The 25,166-nt window shown below is 33.9% G+C and overlaps 2 protein-coding genes across 2 annotated transcripts; both read right to left on the bottom strand.

Moving 5' to 3' along the window:
• Nucleotides 1-2,218: 2,218 nt before the first annotated feature.
• On the bottom strand, nt 2,219-3,302 carry LOC110943862 (glutathione S-transferase T3-like). Its single transcript, XM_022185593.1, has 3 exons — nt 2,906-3,302; nt 2,298-2,827; nt 2,219-2,227 (listed from the first exon to the last, which is right to left on the bottom strand). Exons 1-3 carry the CDS (start codon nt 3,300-3,302, stop codon nt 2,219-2,221), a joined length of 936 nt encoding a protein of 311 aa, XP_022041285.1.
• Nucleotides 3,303-9,392: 6,090 nt separating this feature from the next.
• LOC110941704 (NAC domain-containing protein 100) lies at nt 9,393-11,245 on the bottom strand. Its single transcript, XM_022183364.2, has 3 exons — nt 10,629-11,245; nt 10,214-10,488; nt 9,393-10,124 (listed from the first exon to the last, which is right to left on the bottom strand). The coding sequence occupies exons 1-3, from the start codon at nt 10,819-10,821 to the stop codon at nt 9,573-9,575; spliced, it is 1,020 nt and encodes a 339-aa protein (XP_022039056.1). The 5' UTR covers nt 10,822-11,245; the 3' UTR covers nt 9,393-9,572.
• Nucleotides 11,246-25,166: the final 13,921 nt, after the last annotated feature.

Below are 25,166 nucleotides of genomic sequence, written 5' to 3'. Positions count from 1 at the left end.
TGTCCTACATCGTGTGTGTTTACGGAGCACAAGTGTCACAGCCACTATGACAAAACATGTGAACTCACTCACCACCTTTATGCTAACATTTTTTGCATGTCTTTCTCAGGTCGCTAACGTATCACCAACAACATAGGGTGCACAGCATGGAGTATCAAAACAATATTTTACATTTTGCATGGTTTTACATTTAAATTATGTTAGTTTATTTTGCGCGTTTGTTTTACGCACCTACCTTACTTTACGTTTCACTTTACACTTCCGCATCGTACTTAGAGGTTGAAAAATGTATTTTTATTCATATAGAGGTCAATCTATATGACTGGTCTCTTAGATCCGGATTTGTCACGCGCCTCATGATAAAACTCCACTAGTGGAAATTGAGGGTTTGACAAATAAGGTACATTTTAATTATTTAAAAATATTCGTAATGGTGTAATGTTGGGAAAACTCCTAACCTTCTACAAGGTGATGTGTCTCCGATCTCACCCGGATCTCTCGGGGTCTAGGAAACCATGGTGACACAAGACGTACCTTGCGAATAAAAACTAAATAAATAATTAATCAATAAAGCTAGTTGTGGTTTTGCGTATATTTCTATTCAGGGTTTGTATTTTATGCTTAGGATAGCTCTCGTTGTTTGAAGCTTCCTTGTTCATCGTGCGGTTAATATCAAGGAATCACAAAACGCAGCCCGTGAGTCAATCTTTCCTAATTTCCGTTTTTTCAATTTAAATGTTTTGGAGTGTATTATGTGTCATTTACGCATTGTTCATTTACTTCAATTATTTCATTTATCAATACATGTAAAGTCGAATATGTTATTACATTATAGTTGTTATTTGTTCATTGTTTGAGCCACTAAACATCGTCGCTATTCAGTGTCGCTAATCATTATTCACATGTATCCATCAGGCTGATAAGGTTCCCCACGACCATGGTTGTAGTCTAGTATCGCCACATCATTTAGATTCGCTCGTTAGTGGGCTTGAGTCTCATATTTACAATGTTGTTGTATTCAGTACAATTGTTATATTTACGTTGTCATGTTGGTTGATTGGTTATGAGTTATTTATTTATTATTAACATTTATCGTTATCATTTAATTACCATTGATTCGCATGTTAACAATTTTCTTAAAACGAATAAACAAAAACAATTTTATTTAAAACAATAATATTTACTCACCAACTTATGTTGACCAAAAAACTACTATTACACACGATACACGTGAGCAGGTTTGAAGAAGTTGATGATGACACATAGGGATGAGGGCTTAGAGAATAAAACGGAATTTGTTGTGTTATGTTTTTATTTCAAGGATTATTTGAATTAATTGTTTGTAACATGTATTAAACTTGATTATAAATAATATTTCAATTTTTAAATATTATGTTATAAGCTGTGACTAATCAGTTATGTCTCGGTCACCTGATCCGCTGCGAACTGGGGTGTGACAAGATCAAAGCTGATTTCTTCAATGACTGACAAAACTCGAATGCTATAAACACTGAGCAACGATCAAATCGATGATTCGTTTCAAAATCATACGAACAATTGAGAAAGTGGCTGAAACTTAAAACTTTACTGAGTTTCTTTAGAGCAGTTAAAGAACAAGTTGATTAAGTATTTGAATCAGTGATGATGAAGAGAATCACACTATGATGTAGTGATTCTAGAGAGCAAAAGTGAAGGAAAAGTTGGAATGTAGTGTTGTGTAGTTTTGAAGACGGTGAGTTTTTAGTATAAAGGAAAAGTGAAAGAGAGAAGATAATAGATGATTGAAGATAGGTTGGTGTAACAATGACTTAAACGCTTTACCCTCTTATTTTTGTACTTTGCCAATGTAAAGCCAAAATGCCCTCTTAGGCTTCGTATAAGGATCCAACTTCCTTTTTAATTATTGACCTATATAATATTATTTCCCGGTGATGAATGTAATTATGATACGTTAATCACTAATAAGACTAGTGGGTATGGTGAGGTCCATCCCCACGAGGATGGGCCATCACCTAGGCGTCACATCACCGACTTGTGGGGGATGGGCCTCCTTCACTTTTGAGGGGGTGGAGGATGGGGCCCCACCTTAATATTTTATAATTTTCTTTTTTTTTTATTAATTTAATAAAAACTTTAAAACATTAAAAATTACAACATAAAACAACCTAAATAAAATCATTTTATAACATTAAAAAATTACATTTCCTAAAAATAAAAATTAGTAATCCTAAAAACGAAAAACATAAAAAACGAAAAAAAAATTACAATACGATACGATTAAAAACTAGACAACCTACGACGTCCATTTGACAACGAGCGGTGGAGCCTCCCGCACTATAACTTCCGGCCGCTTCTTTTTTTGCTTTGTCCCTCCCGGTGGGACGTTCCGACTCGTGAACGGGCAACACATCCTCATTATCTTCTGGGTCGTCGTTTATGTCGATTTGACAACGAGCGGTGGAGCCTCCCGCACTATAACTTCCGGACTCGGAAGTTTTAGTCCGTTTGGCCGTTGCGACCTCATTTGGAAGCGGCTTCCATTTTTGTTCTTTCCTTACAACGTTCCATGCTCGGAAGTGCGGGAAAGGCGTTGAATTTTGAGAGTCCCACTTGGCGATAGCAAGGTTAAGAATGTCCTCGTCGTTACTCCCGCTAGCAGGAGAAATGTGAATTTGGTTATAAATCTGGTTAAAGTTATTGATGACCTTGCTCATTTTACGCCACTTGCCCGAGACGGATTCGATATCACGAGCCGGACCATGCTCCATAATCGTGTTAAATCTATCCGTTGTCTTCTTCCAAAAACTACTACCCGTTTGGTTGTTTCCTAAATTTTAAAAAATATTACATTAGTAAAAATAAAAAATAAATGTTTTAAAATTTAAATTAAAAGTTTGGTTCATACCGACTATCGGGCAAGTAGAGGACTTAACAAACGCCATTGCTAGCGCCTCCTCCTCTACTTTCGTCCAAGGTCTCCTCTTTCCTCTCGAACCGCTTTTTGGCGCGGTTTCGGGTACGTTTTCAACCTTCTTTCCCTTCCCCTTGTTTTTTTTGCGCGTGAGCTCTTGCGGTGGCGATTCGGGGACGACTTCTTCATCATCATCGTCAAGTTGAAACGGGGGTTGCGGTTGGGAAGTTGGCGGTTGCGATTGGAGTTGTTCAAACGTGTTGCGTTGCATGATTTGTTGGAGTGCTTGGTATTGTTGCATTTGTTGAAGTTGAGACATTTGTGAGAAGGCGTTGGGTGTTTGTTGGAAACCCGAAAACGGAAATTGCGAAGCCCCCCACGAAGGATCCATGGTCGGAGTGTAAGCGGGACTCGAAAAAAAATTAGGTTGGTTCGGATTGGGATTATTCGGGTTGGGGTTGTTTGGGATGGGGTTATTTGGGTTGAATGGATTCATGATTAGAGCAAATTGTATAAAAAATATGGAGTGTTTTTTTATAAAAAAGGAAGAGAATTGGAGAAGAATGGGAGTAGAATGAGAGAGAATTGTATAAAAATGGATGAGATAGAGGTATTTATTTAAATTGAAAAAGTATTTTTTTTTTATTAAATTAGCCGTTACCAACGGCTACATTTCAAACAAATGGGACCGGCTACCTCGGCTGTGGGGTGCCGGTTGTGCCGAGCCGAGCCCAGGGGGCGGTATAGGGGACCGGCGCCGGTCCTAGTCGGGCCTCAGCCGACCCCATACCCTTTAGTCTAAAAAAAACTAAAGTGTAACACATTATACTCGTATAAATGTTCAACCAAAAGTCTTCGTAGTGAGTATTTGACAAAATTCCAAATAGTTATGAAAGTAAACGTCGCTTTTAAAATCCGATTATGAGTTGAATGTTTATATTTTAATAAGATAATATGTTGAGCCAAAAGTTCCATTTTTCTTATTTCATTTCTTTTATTTTTAAATTATGTAAAGAATGGTTCTGACATAAACAAAATCAAAACTATACTATGATAAATGCGTTAAGAATAAAATTATTAAAGTGAGAAGTCGTCGTTAAATTATACGTTTGTAATAGTCATGCACTGTTAGAAATGAGTGTCCTTGACATAATATGTCAATAATCGGATTAGGTCGAGTCTACAATTCGTATAAAAATATGCCCAATAACTTAGACAAAATAACAAATTACAAAGAAATAGAAGTAAACGGGCAACAAGTTGCGTCACAACCGTCTTTTGAATTGCAAAACCGATCCTACTAAAGATGAAACGACTCTTAATAGTTGAAAGATTACTATTCACGACCCGCTGGACTCTGTTCAGGAATTCCACGGCCTCTTGGGCTTGGGGAACCAAAATGTATAAAAAGCAAATGAGATAAACACGTGTTGATCGTAAATGATTAAATCCATCAACCACTTTTAAGAAACATGGTTTCCAAATCAGGTTGATGATTAATAGTTTTGATCAGTGAACTTATTTAAAGCAAGAACAAAAAGACGGGAAATTATAGATTATAAGTTTAAGGGAAAATGTCACAGAATAGTAACAAAGTTTTAAAAGTGTTTTAATTAGGTCATTCGTATCGTTTTTGTCCCAATTAGATAACTTAACAATAAAATCGAGTCATGTCCATTTTTCCATGTGTCAAAAAAAATGGAGGATAAGATGCTGGAGTCGGATTATTTTAATATATGAAATTATATTTATTAAAAAAACACTTTAATTACATTAAAAAGTAAAAAAAAAAAAAACAAGTTACAATCCACGTCATTACTCAACGTTAACATCAAATAAAAGGGGAAAAAAGAAACAAAAATCCACATTACCACGGTAACCTATGAAATGTATGTAAAACCCTTAATTTTAATGAAAAATGAATGTTGAGTGACCTTATTGAAACACTTTTGAAATTTGAATGATCTAATTGGAAACACCTTTAAAACTCGGTTACTATTCTATTTAATCTGCCCAATTTCTATAGGTAAATGAATTATTTTGATTAAAGCCTAAATTTAAGAGTGAATTGCAAGTTTTGTCCTTTATCTTTGGGCCATTTTGCAAGTTTTGTCCTTTATGTTTAAATTTGACGAGTCTTGTCCTTTATGTTTAAAAATCAAGCACGTTTTACCCTTTGGGGCAAAACGTGCTTGATTTTTAAGGACAAAACGTGCTTGATTTTTTAAACATAAAGGACAAAACGTGCTTGATTTTTAAACATAAAGGACAAAACGTGCTTGATTTTTAAGGTCCAAAAGGCAAAACGTGCTTGATTTTTAAACATAAAGGACAAAACTCGTCAAATTTAAACATAAAGGACAAAACTTGCAAAATGGCCTAAAGATAAAGGACAAAACTTGCAATTCACTCCTAAATTTAATAATTTTTTCTGAGTCCATCATATCATATAAAACCTATAATAGTTTATGATCTTAGAATAGTTTTTTTTGAACGATAAATTTGGATCACTGACTGACTATTTGGAGTATCATCGTGCCACCAGCGGAACCACCCGATTATATCCATCTCCACTAGGCATAATGCCTATACACCAATTCAAGAGGAAACCCAATAAACATGGGAAAACCCCTTTTGAGAATCGAACCAGGACCTATTGGTCCCAAAGTTTTATCACACCCCCAAAATACTACTAAACTATAAAGCGATGTGCATGATCTTAGAATAGTTAATGGAAGTAATATATTTACTTACGTATACAAATTTACTTACATATACAAATTACATGAGGCCGCCAATAGTTCTGCTGCCACATTGGTGGAAAATGGGCGGCTGCCCCAACTTTCTTTTCTTTTCTTTTTTTTTTCATTTTTAATATGATTTTGCTCCGGTTCAAAATAAACTTATACTTTTATTCCCAACTTAAAATTATGAATTTCTCTTCGGTTTAAAATTATGAGTTTGCTCTCATTTAAAAAATGACAATTTTGCCCTAGCTAAAATTTGTAGTATTTCCGTCGTTTTAGTTTTTTTCCCTGACACAAAATTACGATTTAGCTCTCAGTTGAAAAATATGATTTTGCCCCCTTTTCAAAAATTATGATTTCGCCCTGAGTTTAAAATTACGCTTTTTCCCTCAATTCAAAATAAAATTATGCTTTTGTTCGTAGCTAAAAATTACGATTTTGCCATTCGTTCAAAACTATGATTTTGCCCGAGTTCAAAACAAAATTTTGGTTTTGCCCTCTTTTAAAAACTTTTGATTTTGCCCCCAGTTAAAATCTGTAGTCTTGCCATCGTTTTAGGTTTTTTTTTTTTTTTTTTTTTTTTTTTTTGCAAAACTATAGTAGTTTTTATTTTACTTGGTTGACTCAATCTAACTTTTTTGTCAACCAGGTGTCTAACACTCGCTCATTGTTTCTGACAATTTACTATTTTGCCTCGATCTCAGGCTCGCCATCTTTTTTTTTAGCAAAACTATGGCAGTGTTTTGGTTTAATTGGTTGACTCGAATTAATTTTTTTGAGATCGTGTTATGATTAATATGCACAAGTAACTAAAATACATGCGTACATGTTATGAAACTAAGAAATATTCGGCTTAACGCCCCGCAACGCGGGCAGGGTATCCAACTAGTTAGAATACATTTTGTCCTGAAAATATACATTTTTTTTCAAAAAAAAAAAAAACTTTAATTATTTACCATATGATATGTTTGTTTATTAGTAATGTCAGTATGAATATTATAGATTAACCCGCTCAACCTCTTTACATAAAAGAATGGGTAAATTACTTTTTGAGTCCCTGTGTTTTAGTGGTTTTAACTAGTTGAGTCCAAAAGAAAAAAGTTTAACAACCTGAGTCCCTATAAGCATTTTCTTTTACCATTTGAGTCCTTTTGAGTCCAAATTTTAACCTTTTGAGTCCAATTTTTTGGACTCAAATCGTTATAAAATAAACAAAATTGGACTCAAAACGTTATAAAATAAATGGCTAGGGACTCAGGGCGTTAAACTTTTTGATTTTGGACTCAAGTTGTTAAAATCACTAAAACACAGGGACTCAAAATGTAATTTACGCTAAAAGAATTATGCTGATTATAGCCTTATCTTTTTTTTTAACGGCAAATTTGGATCACTGACGGATCACTGGAGTATCATCATGCCACCAGCAGAACCACCCGATCATATCCATCTCCACTAAGCAATATAATGCCTATACACCAATTCAGGATAAAACCTAATAAATCTAGGAAAAACCCCCTTTGTGAGAATCAAACCCATGACCTAATAGTCATAAGCCTTATCCTACCACCAAGATACCACTAGACTATAATCTTAATAATCTTTTTGAACTCCATAGTATCATATCACACCTTTAATAGTTTATGATCTTAAAATAACTCTTAAGCCTCCATAATATCATATCACACCTTTAATAGTCTCTTATCTTAAAATAACTCTTAAGCAAAGTCAACATATTAGAATACATTTTGGATTCCATGGCTTTATATCCTAGTGGTATTTTAGGAGTGAGATAAAGCTTTGGGATCAATAGGTTTTGAGTTTGATTTTCACAAGGGAGGTTTTCTCATATTTATTGGGTTTCCTCCTCAATTGGTGTATAGGCATTATGCCTAGTGGAGATAGATATTATCGGGTGGTTTCACTAATCAGGGCCGGCCCAAGGGTACGCCAAATGAGGCTTGGGCCTTGGGCCACCAAAACTCTAGGGCCTCCACAATTTGATGAAACCACAGTCCATTTATAAAAGATTAAGGGTGTGGGTTATCAACAGATTGATGGTTGGTAGTGTAGTGGTTTTCTGTATGTATGGATGTTGGTGAGACCTGGGTTCGAATCCTTGCATTAGCATTTTTTTTTTCTTGTTTTAAAAATTTAACACAATCTTTCAAATAATTACACATGGGCCCTTCAAGTTTAACTTTCAATTACATACATTTTTTGGGAAAAAGGCCACAAGATTTTACTTCGCCTTAGGCCACCAAAATGATTGAGCCGGCCCTGTCACTAATGACACGATAAATACTCCAGTGGTTTTTTATTGATCCAAATTTGCCGTTAAGAAAATACATTTTGACATGAAGATATGGAAGGTATACTCACTTTGTTTTTGTTTTTGTTTACGATGAGAATGTTTCTCACAACAACTCATTGAATTATTTACCACATGATATGTTTATTTATAGCAATATCATTAACTTATCCAAGTCTTAATAAAACGAATACATGCTAAAACAATAAAAACAAATTTCACTCTCTCTCACACATTCAGTTTCTCTCTCTCATAGATACACATACACATATACATACATTGTATATATGACTCAAAAAAGAACATGATAGAATCATTTTTAAAATGAACACCACTTTTCAGCCATCATATTTTAAATGAACACCATTTTAAAGCCATTTGATTAAAAGAAGTCATGCAATGACATCAGTTAACATAAAGATATCTGTATCAGGAAGTATAGCATACTTAAAACATAGTATAATTATCGATGAATACAAGTCAAGACAAGTGTTTTAAGAACTAAATACAACATTTAAACACGGTAACATTTTTCAATAATGATTATAAAAAGCAGGTTATGTGTGTATATATTCCGGGTGAATACATGTAAACGTATATGAATAAATTACTTTTAAATTATATCGTATTCAACTAAACGTACACTACATCGTATTTTGATTTTAATCAGTGGACAATGACGGACCCATGGCAAAACGATACGGTCAACCGCCCCCATAAATAAATAGTTTTACTTATACGCTAAAATCTCGATCATCCCTATAAAACTTTAGTTAAGTCCTCCAATCGATCCCATAAAAAAGTTGTAAGGTTCGTTAACTGATTTTAATTAAAATATTATAATCACAAATGCTACTCAAATTTTATGATAGTTTGTAGAAAAATATAATTACTCTCGTCTAAATTCTATATTTTATATTTATATATACACACACACGTGTATCATAAAACAAAGAAATCTGGTGGGGTTAAAAATCAATCCCAAAGATTATTTTAATGTGAAAAATAATATAGAAGAAAAAAAATAAGAATAAAGAAGTTGACAAATGAAACCAAAGAATTCCACACCAATTAAATAAACAACAACTCCCATTGATTATTTAATTATGAGTTAATTACTGTTTTCGTCCCTATGGTTTGTCTAAAATCGCTATTTCAGTCCATTAGTTTAAAATTTGCGATTTCAGTCCATGTGGTTTCACTTTCGTAACCATTTCAGTCCACCTCGTAACCATTTCAGTCCCTGTACTTAACAGAATAATGGACTGAAATGGTTACGAAAGTGAAACCACAGGGACTGAAATAGTTACGAAAGTGAAACCACAGAGACTCAAATCGTAATTTTTAAACTAATGGACTGAAATAGTGATTTTTGACAAACCACAGGGACGAAAACAGTAATTAACTCTTTAATTATCAACAAAACTATTCAAAATACTAATTAGTAATTACCATGTCATCTCTTACATTATGACTGTTTCTTCATCACCTGAAAATATTCATTCATCTCAGGCATCAGAAAATTCTATGCATTAAACACTCAATTACACCTTTCACATTCAACACAATCATCTTAATCTTCATCTTCATAGTTATCGAACCCGAATCAATAGTCCCAAATGCAATCCATGTCGATCTGTCCAACCGAAGTCGAAGGAGCTTCTTGATCATCAAATGCCCTCTTTCCCAAATCCGGCATAACGGATGAGATCTCCGGGTTCATCTCACTGCTCATCGCGGTTTCTTGTGAGCGCGTATCGAGTTCTTTCCCCATTCGGAAAGAGTTGAGGTATGTTTGGTTTGGGGTAGGAAATGTGTATCCGGATTGGAATTGGAATTGAAATTGGGAATGGATGCTATCGTGCACCGCGTGAACCGATTGAGAAGCCGGAGAAATGTAATTACCATTACCATTACCATTACCATTGGAATTGTGATCAAGAGGGTAATTAGGATTGTTGAGAATATTGTTTGGTAGGGGTTGAATGTTGATTGAGTTGGAGAAGCAGGGTACGTGAAGCGAATCGGACTTGATCACCACGCCACCACTACCGCTTGATGTTGAAGATTCCGTCAATTGCGGCAGCCCATTTCCACCGGAATTAGGCTTCTTCTCACCGGAATTCTTGTGAAAAACACGGCAAATCACCCACTCATTCTGCAATTCAACAAAAAAACAAAATTAGCAACCAAAAACAGAAGAAACAAAAACAGGGGAAAACGGAGGATTAATAAATAAATCAATACCTTGGTTGATTTTGGTACTTGAACAGAGGATTTACCCTCTAATCTAAATTCATGAATAACCCAATTAGTCTTTTCCCCCTTTGGTGCTCGTCCTTTATAGAAAACCAAAGTTTTCTTCATTCCGACCAACGCTTTTCCACGAACAATCTCCTTATCTTTTCCAGTCGCTTTCCAGTAACCCGCCTCAGTCGCTCTATTCGTCCTTAACCCGGTCGGGTACTTCTTATCCCTCACACAGAAAAAATACCATTCTTTTCCTTCCATTTTCGCCAACCCTTTATCCGAAATCGTAAACACAACAAATCCCATAAAAAAAAGTTAGAAACTTTCAACAAATTCTATAAAATCAAACCAAATCGAATCGAATTAAATTCAATTGAATTGAATTGCAAGAAAGAAAGAAACATTAGCTCACCAGGAAGTTGCCATGGCTCAATTCTATTCATGTCCACTTCTCCAATTGCTTTAGCAGAGAAGTTATTGTCAATAACCTTCTTGATCAAGTAATGAGTGATCAATTCCTCATCGGTCGGGTGGAATCGGAATCCAGGAGGTAGAAACAATTGATCATCTTCTTTTCCAATTCCAGAGTAAGTCCCCATCATCATACTAAACCCTTGAAAAATCTTCAACTTTTAATAACACAAAAAGATCAAAAGTATTCAAGAATCTATGAATCTTGATTAGATCTATGTGAATTTAGAACTTCAAGCTAGAGAGAGAGAGAGGGTTAGAGAGAGAGAGGGTTGTGAATGGAATGAGAGTAGAGTTGGAATGGAATGGAAATGAAAGGTATGGGGAAGTTATAAAGAAATGGAAAGGTAGAGAGCATGGAAGAAAGGGAAACAATAAAGTGGTGTAAGCTAAAAGATTGAGAGATTATTAAGAAAAAGAGAAAAAGATTCAAGAACTCAAAGCCCATAAATACTGGTTTTAGAGAGAGAAAATTGTAGAGAGAGAGCCGTGCTATGGAAGAAAGCCAATTGGGAAGAAGAAGAGAAGGGTGGGTTGATGACGTGGCATTTTGCCATTTTTTTGTTTAAAATTTTTGGGATGAATTAATATTCTTGACTAAACATGGTTGATTGTTTAAATAAGTATTTAATTTTGTTGGGTGTTATTAAATGAGATACGGTGATTTTGAGGTTTTTTAATGGCTTATGACGATTAGGTAATGGGTTCGATTCTTATAAAGAGGTTTTTCCCAGATTTATTGGGTTTCCTCCTGGATTGGTGTATAGGCATTATTGCCTAGTGGAGATGGATATGATTGGGTGGTTCTGCTGGTGGCACGATGATACTCCAGTGGTCCGTCAGTGATCCAAATTTGCCGTTCAAAAAAAAAAAAAAAAAAAAACGGCAAAGATTGTTTCTACTCTATCGGATCAATAATGCTAAACTGTTTTTTCATTGTTTAGGTTTGAACATGGGACCTCTTTTCGAAATGTTATATGCTTATGCCAAGTTTGCTAGTCCTATATTAGCGATGATTTTGAGGTTAATGAGGGCCTATGATCATCTACTTAGACTATGTGTAGTGGTACACATGAATAATGTCCCTATCTATGGGCGTTGTGCAACACGTGTCATCGCAGTCAGCAAAGGGGCGTTATGGGCGTTTTTCACAAATGGGCGTAGTGGGATAATGCCCAATAATGCCTCATTAATGATTACCCAGTTATTATTTTCATTTTTTTTAATTTAAAATTAATTGTATTTGACATGGAAAAATCTCATTGGATAAACAATTTGAAAAGAGGGAGAATTGAGTGTGTTTTAAAGAACGCTGGAGGGGGAGGGGGGTTTGGTTCAATCACGCTGGAAAACGCCATGGGGGGTGGGGGACGGACGTGTTTTGGCGTTTTTGGGGGGAAAAATCTGGGCAATCACGCCCATTACGTTCGGTCTTATTATTATTATTATTATTATTATTATTATTATTATTATTATTATTATTATTATTATTATGTTATTTATCCTTTATATCAAATTATATTGTAATGTTATTTATATGACTATAATTTAGTTTAACCATTTTGATTACTATTAGGCAGGGCCGTCTCCGAAAATCACAAAAAAAAAATTTGGCCTTTTCGAGATAAAAAATTCGGGCCAAATTCGCAAATCTTCATATAATATAAAATCATCAATCATTCAATGAAATATGTCCAACTGTTAAAGTTTAAGTTTTATACCTCCGAATTTAGAAACACTGGACTGCGAATTCAGAATCACTGGACTACGAAATTCCCTGCATGTTGCGTCTCCTCAGTCCTCACTGCTGCCATGCTGATTGCTGAATCACTAAAGGTCTGAAATCTGAATCAATGGAGTATGGACTGGCTACGAAATTCCCTAATCTGATATTCTGATCGATGAATGATGATGATCGACTTCGATGTTTTGTTTCCCTCGTGCCACAACCAATTCTGATCGATACTGTACCTGCGACGTTTTGTTTCCTTCCTTTCCCTAATCTAGCAAGCCTTATTTTTCTTTAGACTAGTCACTTGAGCTTGTTAATTGGGCCCTATATTTGTTTAGACTAGTCCCTTTTAAGCAGGCCCTTTATTAAATAAACATTCAGATTTTTTTAATATATATATAAAAAAAATTAAAAAATTTTCGGACCCTATATTGGTTTAGACTTTAGACCCTGATCGCAGGTACCTCCTGCACCCCTTAATAACCGGCCCTGCTATTGGGTAATTATTTAATTTGAACAAAAATATAGAATGAGAACTTGAAACTAAAAATCGATGTTAAAACATACGATGAAACATTGAAATTTAAAACCTAAATTAGAGCTTAATTTGTTTAATCTATAATGGCTTGTTTCAAGCTTTATACATGAAGCTCGAGTTCCGTTGACTAATGTTTTTCTTGAATTTGTGCTTGGGCTAGGCTTGTTTTTAATTTATTAAACATTTAATTAATTTATTTGTATATACTAATAGTTACTTATATATATGATAATAATTTTGTCTATATGAAACACATTATTAATAGTTTGTAATTATATAAGAATATATTATCATCAGCATCATCATACTCAGTAAATCACATCAATAGCAAAATTAAAATAATGACTGAGAAGGGTAAAATGTAGACAACATTAAACTCATATCAATTAGAGCATTTATCAATTTGATATTAAGTAGTTTATTTAACTCATTCTAAATACATGAAAAATGACAACCTTATAATAAAAAGAGAAATAACGATAAAAGCCTAGGATCTCGATCAAAGCTATAAAATTTAACATAAAGTAATGTATGTATTGATATATATATATATATAGGGTAAGGTTCATTTGAAAACCACATTTATTGTGAGAACTATAAGAACCAATGTGAACACAATAAAAAAACCAACAAAACCTAACCCCCTCCCCCCCCCTCAAAAAAAAAAAAAAAAAAAAACGTAACACCCCCCCCCCCCCACCCAAGCTAAAATGCTAAAAACTAAACCTAAAAAAATCTAAAAAACACAATTTTTTTTAATATTTTTTACATCAAAATCGCTACTTTTAGTAGCCAATTTTTTTAAAATTTTTTTTATAACGAAAATTAGCGATTTTGAGGTAAAAATATATTAAAAAAAATTGTGTGTGTTTTTAGCTACTTTTAGGTATTTTTGGTTGTGTTCACATTGGTTCTCACGGTTCTCGTAATAAAGGGTGATTCCTAACGAATATATATATATATATATATATATATATATATATATATGAAATGAACGTCATAAATTCAAGGTTGTATTTGAGATTTCGGATGTTCTGTGTCACCAGTAAAAATAGGCCCTTAATTGTTAATCTATACTATATAATAAAAGAAACCATTTTCGTGACACTTGTCATCATATTATAGCATCTCTTATAGAAAATTATTATTTTAATTTAATATTTTTTAATTAATTATAGATAATCCTTCTACTAAATATTATTTAGTTTAATATCTTATGGATAATTATTATTTAGTTTAATCTTCTTCTAATTTATACTATTATTTTGAGTAAATTACGATTTTGGCCCATGTGGTTATATCACTTTTATCCTTTTAGCTTAAAAAGGAATTTTTTAACATCCGAGCCCCCAACGTATTCTTTTCTAACCCTTTTGGCCCATAACACTAACCTCATCCATTAAATGTTATTTTTAACATCTGAGCCCCCCAACATCTTCTTTTTAAACCCTTTTGGCCCCTAAAACTAACCTCATCCATTAAATGTTAGGGGCCAAGAGGGTTAGAAAAAAAGACGTTAGGGGCCGAAAATGTTAGAAAAAAAAGACGGGGGTTTAGATGTTAAAAAATTATTGTTTGGGCTAGACGTTGGGGGTCAAACAGGTTTTACGAAACTTAATATAAAATTAACTGATATACAAGAAGTTTTTAAGATATAACTTTTTATTATTTGATTTATAAAATTAGATTTATTCAATTCGTACAATACACGCGGTTTTTTAAGGATATAAATTTTTTTATTATTTAGTACATAAAATTACATTTGTTCAAACCGTGTAATACGCATATTTTTAAAGATGTACTCTTTTTATTATTTGGTATATAAAATCATATTTATTCAACCTGTGTAATAAATGAGGTCTTTAAAGATGTTTTATTCTTATTATTTGGTAAACAATATTACATTTATTCAACTCGTGCAATACACGTGTTTTAAAGATATAACTTTTTTATTTGGTATATAAAATTACATTTATTCAACCCGTACAATATTGTTCTTATAGATATAACTTTTTATTATTTAATATACAAAATTATATTTATTCAACCCGTGCAATAAAGAAGGTTTTTAAAGATATATTGTTTTATTATTTAGTATATAAAATTTATTTATTCAACCCGTGTAATACACGGGGTTATAACCTAGTTATGCTATTATTTTAAATCTTTAAAGGGTATTCGACCTACACTATATAAACAAGAAAATTAAGTTTTGAGGAAAAAAAAAAAAAAAAAACTGGATAAAACCTGCAAAACAACATGATAACTATGAATAAGATAACTACGTAATTCCAAAACAGTTTAACGTATAAAGACTGAACTTGATGAAATAACGACTCTTTATGCAAAATTTATGCCAATTTTCCAGAAACCTTTTTGTGTCTACATGTATCATTTGGATATCTCATAGCTCTAGAAAAGCTATGGCTTTTTGTGTAAAGTAATAAACTTTTCTCAGTTAAAAAACAAGTATGCTTAAATGATTAGCTTCACATTATAGTGTTTTTTATAATATATAAAAATCTGGAAAATGGTATGCTTGATTATACACACCCAGTATTTTCTTATTATTTTTATTTACTTGTAGTCACTCCCTCAATTTTTAAACTAAAATACAAGTAAAGTCTTTGAAGCTTATATAAATAATTCATAACCAAAGTTATTCATTTGTGTACTGATTGCACATGGCTTTATAGCCTAGTGGTATATTGGGGGTGGGATAAGTCTTTGAAACCAATAGGTCCTGGATTCGATTCCTATAAGGGGGTTTTTCCATATATATTGGGTTTTCTAATGAATTGGTGTATAAGCCTACTGGAGATGGATATGATTGGATGGTTTCGTTGATGGCACGATGATACTCCAGTGGTACGTCGGTGATCCAAATTTGCCGTTCAAATAAAAAGACTGTTTATGTATAGGATTTTTTTTTTAAATTTGAATTTCTCACCAAAATTTTTAATCCAAACTTATATCACCTATAAGGGGACTAGGGGTGGAATCACTAGTGATGGATTCCATCACTCCCACTATCCAATCAACTAATGCCATGTCATCAATCCAATTTCCATCACTAGTGATAGAAATTGACTAGGGGTGGAATCACTAGTGATGGAATTCCATCACTCCCTCCCAATTTTTTTAATTTTCATTTTAAATTTAGAAAATAAAAATAAAACACTAAATTAAAAATTTCATTAATTTTAAAACATACTACTTCAATTTCACATACTAGAAACATACAATTTGTAAAAAAAAAAAAAAAAAAAAAACCTAATCGAATTTAACATACTAGAAACATACAATTTAAAAAAAAAAAAACCTACTCCTCGTCCGAATCCGGAAACTCCAAACCTAGAGAACCTACTAGTTCGATTAAATCGTATCTCAACCGAAAGTGAGTTTCTTCGTTACGCAATTGTAAATTGATATCTTGTGGGACTTGAACTTGTGTAGGAGGATCCGGTACCCAATCCGGGGATATTGCACGTCCGTCGTGTTTGATCAACATATTGTGCAATATGATACACGCATACACTATGCTATGTATTGCTTTCTTGGTCATCGAACGAACCGGTCGGTGTAGTATACCCCATCTACCCTTTAAAACACCAAACGCCCTCTCAACATCTTTTCTTGCCGATTCTTGTAATTTTTTGAACGCCTTTTCTTTTGCCTCGACGGGAAATGATGGAGCTTTCACAAAAACATACCAAGACGGGTAGATACCATCCACAAGATAAAAGCCTCGTATGTAATGTCGACCGTTAACATAGAAAGGAGAGGAAGGTGCGGTACCATCCGTTACGCTTTGGAACAACGGCGACGTGTGCAACACATTGATGTCGTTGTTTGAACCTGGGACACCGAAATACGAATGCCAAATCCATAAATCATTTGACGCCACTGCTTCTAGTATGATGGTTGGTCTTTTGATGTCTCCCCTCACATACGCCCCTCGCAACTCTCTTGGACAATTTTTCCACTCGATATGTGTACAATCGATGCTACCGAGCATCCCGGGAAAATGCCATCTAGCCTCGTGTGCGGCATAAATACGAGAGATGTCGTGGCTCGTCGGTTTTCGTAAAAACTCGTTAGAATACAACTTAATAACCGCATTGCAAAAAAATTGCAAACACTCACGTGAAGTTCTTTCAGACATAGCTAGGTATTCATCATATTGATCGGGTGGGTTACCTGTCGCTAGTTGGCGAATGGCGGACGTGCATTTTTGAATCGGTGTGAAACTTGGTTTGCCCCTCGCATCGTAACCTTCTTGAAACCATCCCTCGCTTGCCTCGATGTCTCCAACAATCTTTAAAAATAATTCTTTGGGTAAACGAAAACGATCTCTAAACGTTTCGGAATTGTATAGCGGGTTTTCCACAAAATAATCGTTCATCAAAACTTCGTTGGCACGTATACGATCACGGTCGACCATCTTCTTCTTTGGGCGGGACGACTCGGCATCAAGCTCGTTATACACCGACACAAAATAGTTTAGCGTGTCGTTGTCGGAAGACGACTCGGATTCGCTAGACATCGGAAACGTCGAATCGGTAGGGAATTCCATTTGAGAAAGATATAAAAAATTGTGTGAAATGGGTTTAAATTGGTTAAAAGATAGAGTTTGGTGTGTGAAAAATGGTTTAAAATGTGGATATATATATAAATAAAATAGATTTTTTTTTTTTTTTAAAGTAACCGTTTGAAACCAACGGTCATATCAACGTTCGATTTTTTGATTTTCAACGCGTTATACACAACACGCGTTAACATTATAACGCGTTTTCAAAATGGTGGCGGCGGTGTAGCTTTTCCCATAACGCGTGATGGGGTGGCCGAACACGGACCACCCCGGGTCCCCTAAGTGTATAACTTTTGTTTTAAATTCAATATCTCCCAAATATTTATCACAAATTGAATTTAGTATTAATAGTTATCCCAGATCATATATTAATTGTTATCATATGCAAATTGTTATGACTGTACGACATCAAAAGTCATATAAAAATGTATAGTTTTTATTTCAAGGGTTTAGACACGATAAGTTGATAAAGATGAATTTATTAATGAAATGTTTTTAGACATGTCCAATATAAGAGATGAAATGACTAATTTTATTTAATATAAAAATTAAAGAAAGATACTTATACTTTATGCATAGGAGAATTAAAAAGAAATCTTTTAAAAAAATAAGGGTTTTTATTTGATAATTTTTAGTGTGATCTTTTTTAAGAAGGGAGTACAAAAAGTAAAAGAAAAGGGTTCGTTTAACCAGTAGCTACCTCTTAAATTTAGGCTATTTTAAAATTGATATGATTTTTTTTTTCTGTGGGCACATATAAATATTAGCTACATTCTAAAAATATAAAGTAAAACTAAATACACTTAGCTGGATAGGGGAAAGTTCATTTGAGAAGAAATTTAATATGAGAAGAAAAAGAAGAGATGACATATTAATAAAATACTATTTCATTTATAACCCATATCATTAATTTTTCTCTCTTTAATTAATTAGTCAACTAATCATTAATTATCCTACATATATAATCTACAAAACCTACACATATCAAAATTTTCCTACATATACCCTACACATTATAGAATTTTATCCTACACAGTCGAAATTTAGCCTACGCACCTCGAAATATATCCTACACAACTCGTAATTTATCATACACAACTAGTAATTTATTCTACACTTTAAATTAAGCTGTTTTTTTTAATTGGAAAAAGTATATATTTTTAAAAAGAGTTACAAATTTAATTTGGTTAGTTATTAAAGGGGAAGAATACAAATTAATGATTTATGTAAGTTGAGTCAGGATTTAGAGAAAACGCTCAAAAGTGTGAGAACGGTGAGAACGATTATGGATCGTCCGATCAAAACAATCTATTGACTAGATTGCGCGGTGGCATTTTCGTAAATAACATCAATATTATTAAGTGGGTCGCGCTTCATTAAGGGTAAAAGGGTCTTTTACCCCTCATATTCAAAACGTCATCAAATGATAAAACGCCATTAAAAACAAAACGCCAAAAATAAAAAATAAAACGCGTTGAATATTACAGGAAGATGAAACAACACAAATAACTGAATTTCAATTATTAACATTTATTAGAAGAAATTCCCTCCTAAATTACGCGCCAAAACATCGCTATATAAACAACGTAAACCATAGCTTCCATAATCACTTCATTCTATCCATTTTCGGCAAAAAAAAAAATCGTTAACCAAAAACGGCAACTTAAACAAAACGCCAAGAATGGCAACAATCGTTTCGTGGAGATACATTCTGGGGATCAGGCGATACGTCCTCCATTTTGACAACAGAAGGAGGGTGTATGTTAAGACGGTTAGGGCAATTCTGAAGATGGAAGAAGAGATACAGAGGCAAATCTTATCCATTGGCATCGCTCTAGACAACAAATGCCATGAAACGCATATGCTTATGAAAGCATTAACCAGCAAATTTGGACCAATCAAAGGAGATATGAAGCCAGACCCTGTCATGACATCATGGCGTTTTGATGATGAAACAGACATGGTGACGGTTACATACGACAGCGCAGAGCACGAAGTCTACTGGCTAGAGAACATCATGACAAAGCAGCGACTGGGTTTAATGGAAGAATTGCATAACACCACTTGTACCAACACAGAAATAGACTCAAAATAGGAGTTAATTCAAGACATGTTCAGGTTGAGCTAAATCAACGGTCCTCTGGAGTACGACGCCTATTTGTTGGGCAGGTTTGTCGTTAGACTCAGCTATTAATAAAACTTCGGGACCTTTTAGACGCCAACATAGCTTAAGGGATATACATTATTAGCAAACTATCTTCAGGAACAAGAAGCTGATGAAGATGAATGTGGTGACATGGATGAAGATCAAGATGAAGACTCCGAGGAGGAAGAAGATGACACAAGTGATGGATACTATTCGGATAAAGTACCCTCTGACAAAGGATTTTAATTTTTTTTCTGATTTTTTTCTTCTATGTAATCTTTTTTTTAAAGATAATTAAATGATTTATTTCTATCTTTATTAGCAAAACGCCAAAATAATACTAAAAAATGGTTAACCCTAACAAAACGCCAAAAATAACAAAAAATATTTTTCTTGCTTAATATTTTATTTACTCCGTTATTGTATTTTGTCATGTATGTCTGCATAAGACCATTTAAAAAAAACTCCAAACTTAGAAGATGGGACGTCTATAACCTATAAAACTGATAAAAGCTTATCAACACAGTAAATACAAAAAAACAGTAACCGAAAAAGACAGTTACTTTATTACTATCATTTATTACAATAAAAGGTCTCGCCTAAACTACGCGCCAAATAACTCCTATAAGAGAGGGATATATACACAATGAAATTAATCACACCCAGAAAAACACAAAAAACGCCATATCCTCTAGAAACCACTCCCTTTAAAACGCCACAGACTGAAATGGATCCTTTTTCTGAGGAGGTTAACTCAATGATATTTTGCTGGATGAGATGGACAAATATTCAAGAAAAAGAGAGTGATGACAGTGATATGCCATCATGTGAGCTTTGTTCTTGATGATTATAGGCATGGAAGAAAGGGTTCAACCAAAGTATAAAATGCTATTTTGGACTCCATTATTACAAATAGCATCAAGCAAGAGTTGATCTTCAATGACATGCCACCAAACAAGAATATCACACCAAAAAACAGGATGCCACTAAGCAGCTTCTTCTGAAAAAGACGGGTTTATGTAGGAAAGTTGGCATCTAGCTAAAGTATTCAAAAAAGGTTCAAAACGCCAAAACAAATTCAAGAAGATAGAGGCTGATGACAGTGAAGATTCGGAAGAGAAATTAGATTACCATTTTTTTATTATTTTTGTTTTCATTTTATATCGTTTTGATATCAAGTTATATGATGATTTGTTATCTAATTCTCTATAAATAAAATACATTATTAAATAAAACGCTAAAAACTACAAACACCAAAACGCTAGAAGTATGAAAACTAGGAGAACAGCTGCTGGCAAAACACCTTGAAAAGGGTATTAAACGCCAAAAAATTCACTAAACGAAAAAAAAAAAAATTGGTCTTATTGTAATCTTATGCAAATAATAGTGACTCGTAGTGAATTATTATACAAAACGCCATAAACGCCAAAAAAAATTAACCAAAAACGCTATAACGCCAAAAAATTATATATATGACACAAAAAATTAATTCAATACCAAAAAGTTTAAAAAATACAATTAACGCCAAAAAAAACTTAGACGCCATAAAATATTATACCGCGTTGGGAAATAAAAAGAAGAATGAAAAGACAAAAAAGCCCCTCCGCCCTTCTCTATGACGCGGGACACGTGTTGGGCCAGGATGCGTTCTCACCGTTCTAACCCTTATATTAAAATTAAATGCAATTACTAAATGAAGTAAAATGAAGCATTCTTATTGGTTGAAACTTCTTCTTTTTTCTTCTTACAAAAAAATTCTTCTAATTTGAACCCTCCACTAGCTAGATAAATATAATATCTTTACTAACAAACACTTTGTCATATTGTAATAAAGATTTCATCACACAACATTAATTATGTGAGTAAATGTTGTCTACGGGAGGAGGGAGTGGTCTCGGGGAAGGGTTCGGGGAGGGGTGTTTATCGATCGGGGATGTATTGCCGGTGGTTGTTCGGTGATCGGGGAGAGGTGTAGGCGGTGAATACTCACCGAGAGAGAAACCGAAAAAGAAGAGAAAAGATAGAGGAGAGAGAGTTAATGGTGGGCCCCATCCTTTTTCAAGCAATCATATTTTTTTTAAATTGTTTAACATTCTCCATGTGTTTGAACATTGCTAGAGATTGAGTGTAAAATGTGGAGTAAAGAGGGGAGTTGACATATGATAGGATGAGATTATTGGTTAATGAAAATGGAGAGTATTTAAGCACTCCTTCCACCCTAACAAAAAAAACAAAAAGACAATTTTATATAATTTGAAGAGTTTAAGTTCTATAACTTTTAAAACATAAACTCACATCTTTTAAAGCTTATTATTAACTTTTAAATCAACTATCTCGTGATTTTTAAATAATTATAAATTTTTTCATACATTTTTTTAATTATACAATAAAATAAGCCTTTTTATTCTAACTAGTTATTTTCCGTCCGCGCGTTGCGGCGGAATCCAATGACTACAAAAGGCGTGTTAGTAACGGCAAACAGATACCGAATATCAAAACATAAATAAAATGACGTGGTAAGGATAATCACTCCGTCATAAAAAAACGATTTTAAATAACCTAATGTATAATAATTGGACCCACACGTCCTACACGTTAGAAATTCGATTGTTTTAAGTTCAGTTATTACGGTGCTAACACGTTAAAATATGGATGAGCTCGGTACCGGTAACGGCAACGAAAGTACCTATCCGGAAAATCATCGAAATTAGGTACCGACACCGAAAATGCTCGGTACAATACGGTATGGTATTTGAAGGTAAAAATCAATAAATGCAGGTATGGTGCTAGACTGGTGTCGGAACGAAAGTAACGATTCTGAAAACGCCAAAAGGTGGGTACCAAATTGGTAATGAAAATGATTTGGTATAGTAAATTTGGTACCGATACGATACCGGTTCGTTTACAGGATTTGATACGATTTGTTTATCAATATTCTAAAGAGTTAATTACATAGTTAGTCCCTGTGGTTTGCACAAAATAACATACTTAGGTACTAATAATTTAAAATCACCTTCTAGGGTATTAACTTTTCATTTTGTAACGTTTGGAGGTATTAACTTCTATGGTATTAACATAGTTAGTCCTTGTGGTTTGCACAAAATAACATATTTAGGTACTAATAGAATGTGATTTTAAGCCTACAAATAATGTTAATACCTCCAAACGTTACAAAATGAAAAGTTAATACCCTAGAATGTGACTTTAAACTATTAGTACCTAAATATGTTACTTTGTGCAAACCACAGGGACTAACTATGTAATTAACTCTATTCTAAATATCCAAGTTAATTTTACAAGCTACAAGTCATACATTACAGAAGAAGACAAAAAAGAAAGCAAAATAAGTTGTTGTATATATAAAACCTCATTCAAACGAAATATAATTTACTTACTGTGTGTATGAAAAGTAATCTAAACGATGCAATTGCTTGCATTGCTGCGTTGCTACAGGATTTAATGAGCTCGGTACCACCAACCGGTACCGAAAATACCGTTACCGAAATCCCCGAAAGTGGGTACCAATACCGAATATACCTAGTATGGTATAGTTCGGTACCGGTCGGTACTGGTACGGCACCAGTATTTGAGGGTAAAAACCGATGAATACCTGTGCAGAACCGATACCGAAAATACACCGGTTTGGTAAATTTGAGACCGGATTACTTGCATTGCTGCGTTGCTACAGGATTTGATGAGCTCGGTACCAACAGGTACCGAAAATACCGTTGCCGAAATCCCTAAAAGTGGGTACCGGTACCGAATATACCTAGTATGGTACGGTTCGGTACCGGTCGATACTGGTACGACACCGGTATTTAAGGGTAAAAACCGGTGAATACCTTTGCAGAACCGGTAACGAAAATACACCGGTTTGGTAAATTTGAGACCGATATCTATACCCGATACCATTTGCTCATCTCTTAATGATGTTACTATTCATTCTATTCTAATTTTAATTTAAAAAATAAATAATAAATCACGTTTCATTTAGTTTCAATTTTATCATATTCTAACTAATAATCTAATTTTAATTTAAAACTAAATTTTATCATATTCTAACTAATAATCTAATTTTAATTTAAAAAATAAATAATAAATCATGTAACTGTTCATTCAGTTTTAATTTTATTATATATAGATTTGATTTGCGTATGACATTGGTATAGTTGTTTTAATAAAATAAATAATTGTGTAACGTGATTACCAATATCTGTATTTCCCGAATTACCGTCACATCGCAAGGGCACTCCTCTAGTGTGGGTGTTTGTATGTATAGTTCGTAGAGCGGTTCAGCCGATGAAATAATAACACGCTGACCAAAATGAAGGTGGTTTAAGATTACTCAACAAGATAAGTTACATAGACACTTCCATTTCAATAGGCCAGTTCAGTCATCTTATAAGAAAATCGAAAAAAAATCTAAATAAAGAAGTTCAGTGCAAAGCATAAATTTCACCAACGAACAAATTCTTCGCTTATTCATGAGGGAAGGTAAGAAATGCTGGTATTCCGTTTGTGAAGTTTCTCGAGGAACTAGACATGGGTAAGACTTCTTTGGTGGACTAGTGACTGAAGAGTCATCGACGGAAGATTAGTGACAAAAGACCGAGAATATGTTCATTGATGAATATTACTCATAATGGCTTTGGCAATATCACCGATAAATCAACTGACGAATCAACAAATAATCTTTCACCAAGGATCATTTATGATTTATTCATTGGTGATCGATTTTTTAACAAAAACAAATAAATAATATTGATCATATCATGTAAATTGATGTAAGGCCCTAACACGTTTTAAACGAAAAGATGCAGCGGAAATACGAACCTTAAAATTTCTTTCGTTATAAACATTCTAGCATACTTGAAAATCGCCTTAAAATGACTCTTTAACAATATTTACATTCTTCATTCTCATTTAAGAAATGAAACATGATATACATTACTAACTACATGACCGCACACTCCCGTACAATCTGGGTTATGACTTGATCTTCAACCGCTTACGTTCCATTATGATGATTCGTGATTCTGTGTAACCTACATTCACCACATACGTTTAGGGATGAGCAAATGGTACCCGGTACTGAACCGGTAACGGTACCGAATTTACCAAACCGGGGACACTTTCGGTACCGACTTTTGAGATTTTCAGTACCGGTATTTACCGGTTTTTATCCTCAAATACCGATACCGAACCGTACCGTACCGGGTATATTTGGCACTGATACCGGTACCAACTTTTGGGGATTTTCGGTACCGGTTCTTTCGGTACCAGTCGGTACCAAGCTCATCCCTACATACGTTCACATCATTAGTGCTTGGTGACATTATACATAATTAAACGACCACATCACATTCTTTCTACATATACTAATCCATTCGGATATCTCTCCGAATTCAATCTTTGCATCCTAGTGTCGAAACTTCATAAGGCCAACAATAGCATACCTGCATTTTCATCCTA

Source organism: Helianthus annuus, chromosome 5 (genome assembly GCF_002127325.2).
Source record: "Helianthus annuus cultivar XRQ/B chromosome 5, HanXRQr2.0-SUNRISE, whole genome shotgun sequence".
In the NCBI taxonomy this organism is placed as follows: domain Eukaryota; kingdom Viridiplantae; phylum Streptophyta; class Magnoliopsida; order Asterales; family Asteraceae; genus Helianthus; species Helianthus annuus.
Note: the sequence above shows the minus strand (reverse complement) of the source record. Positions and strands in the feature narration are given on the sequence as shown.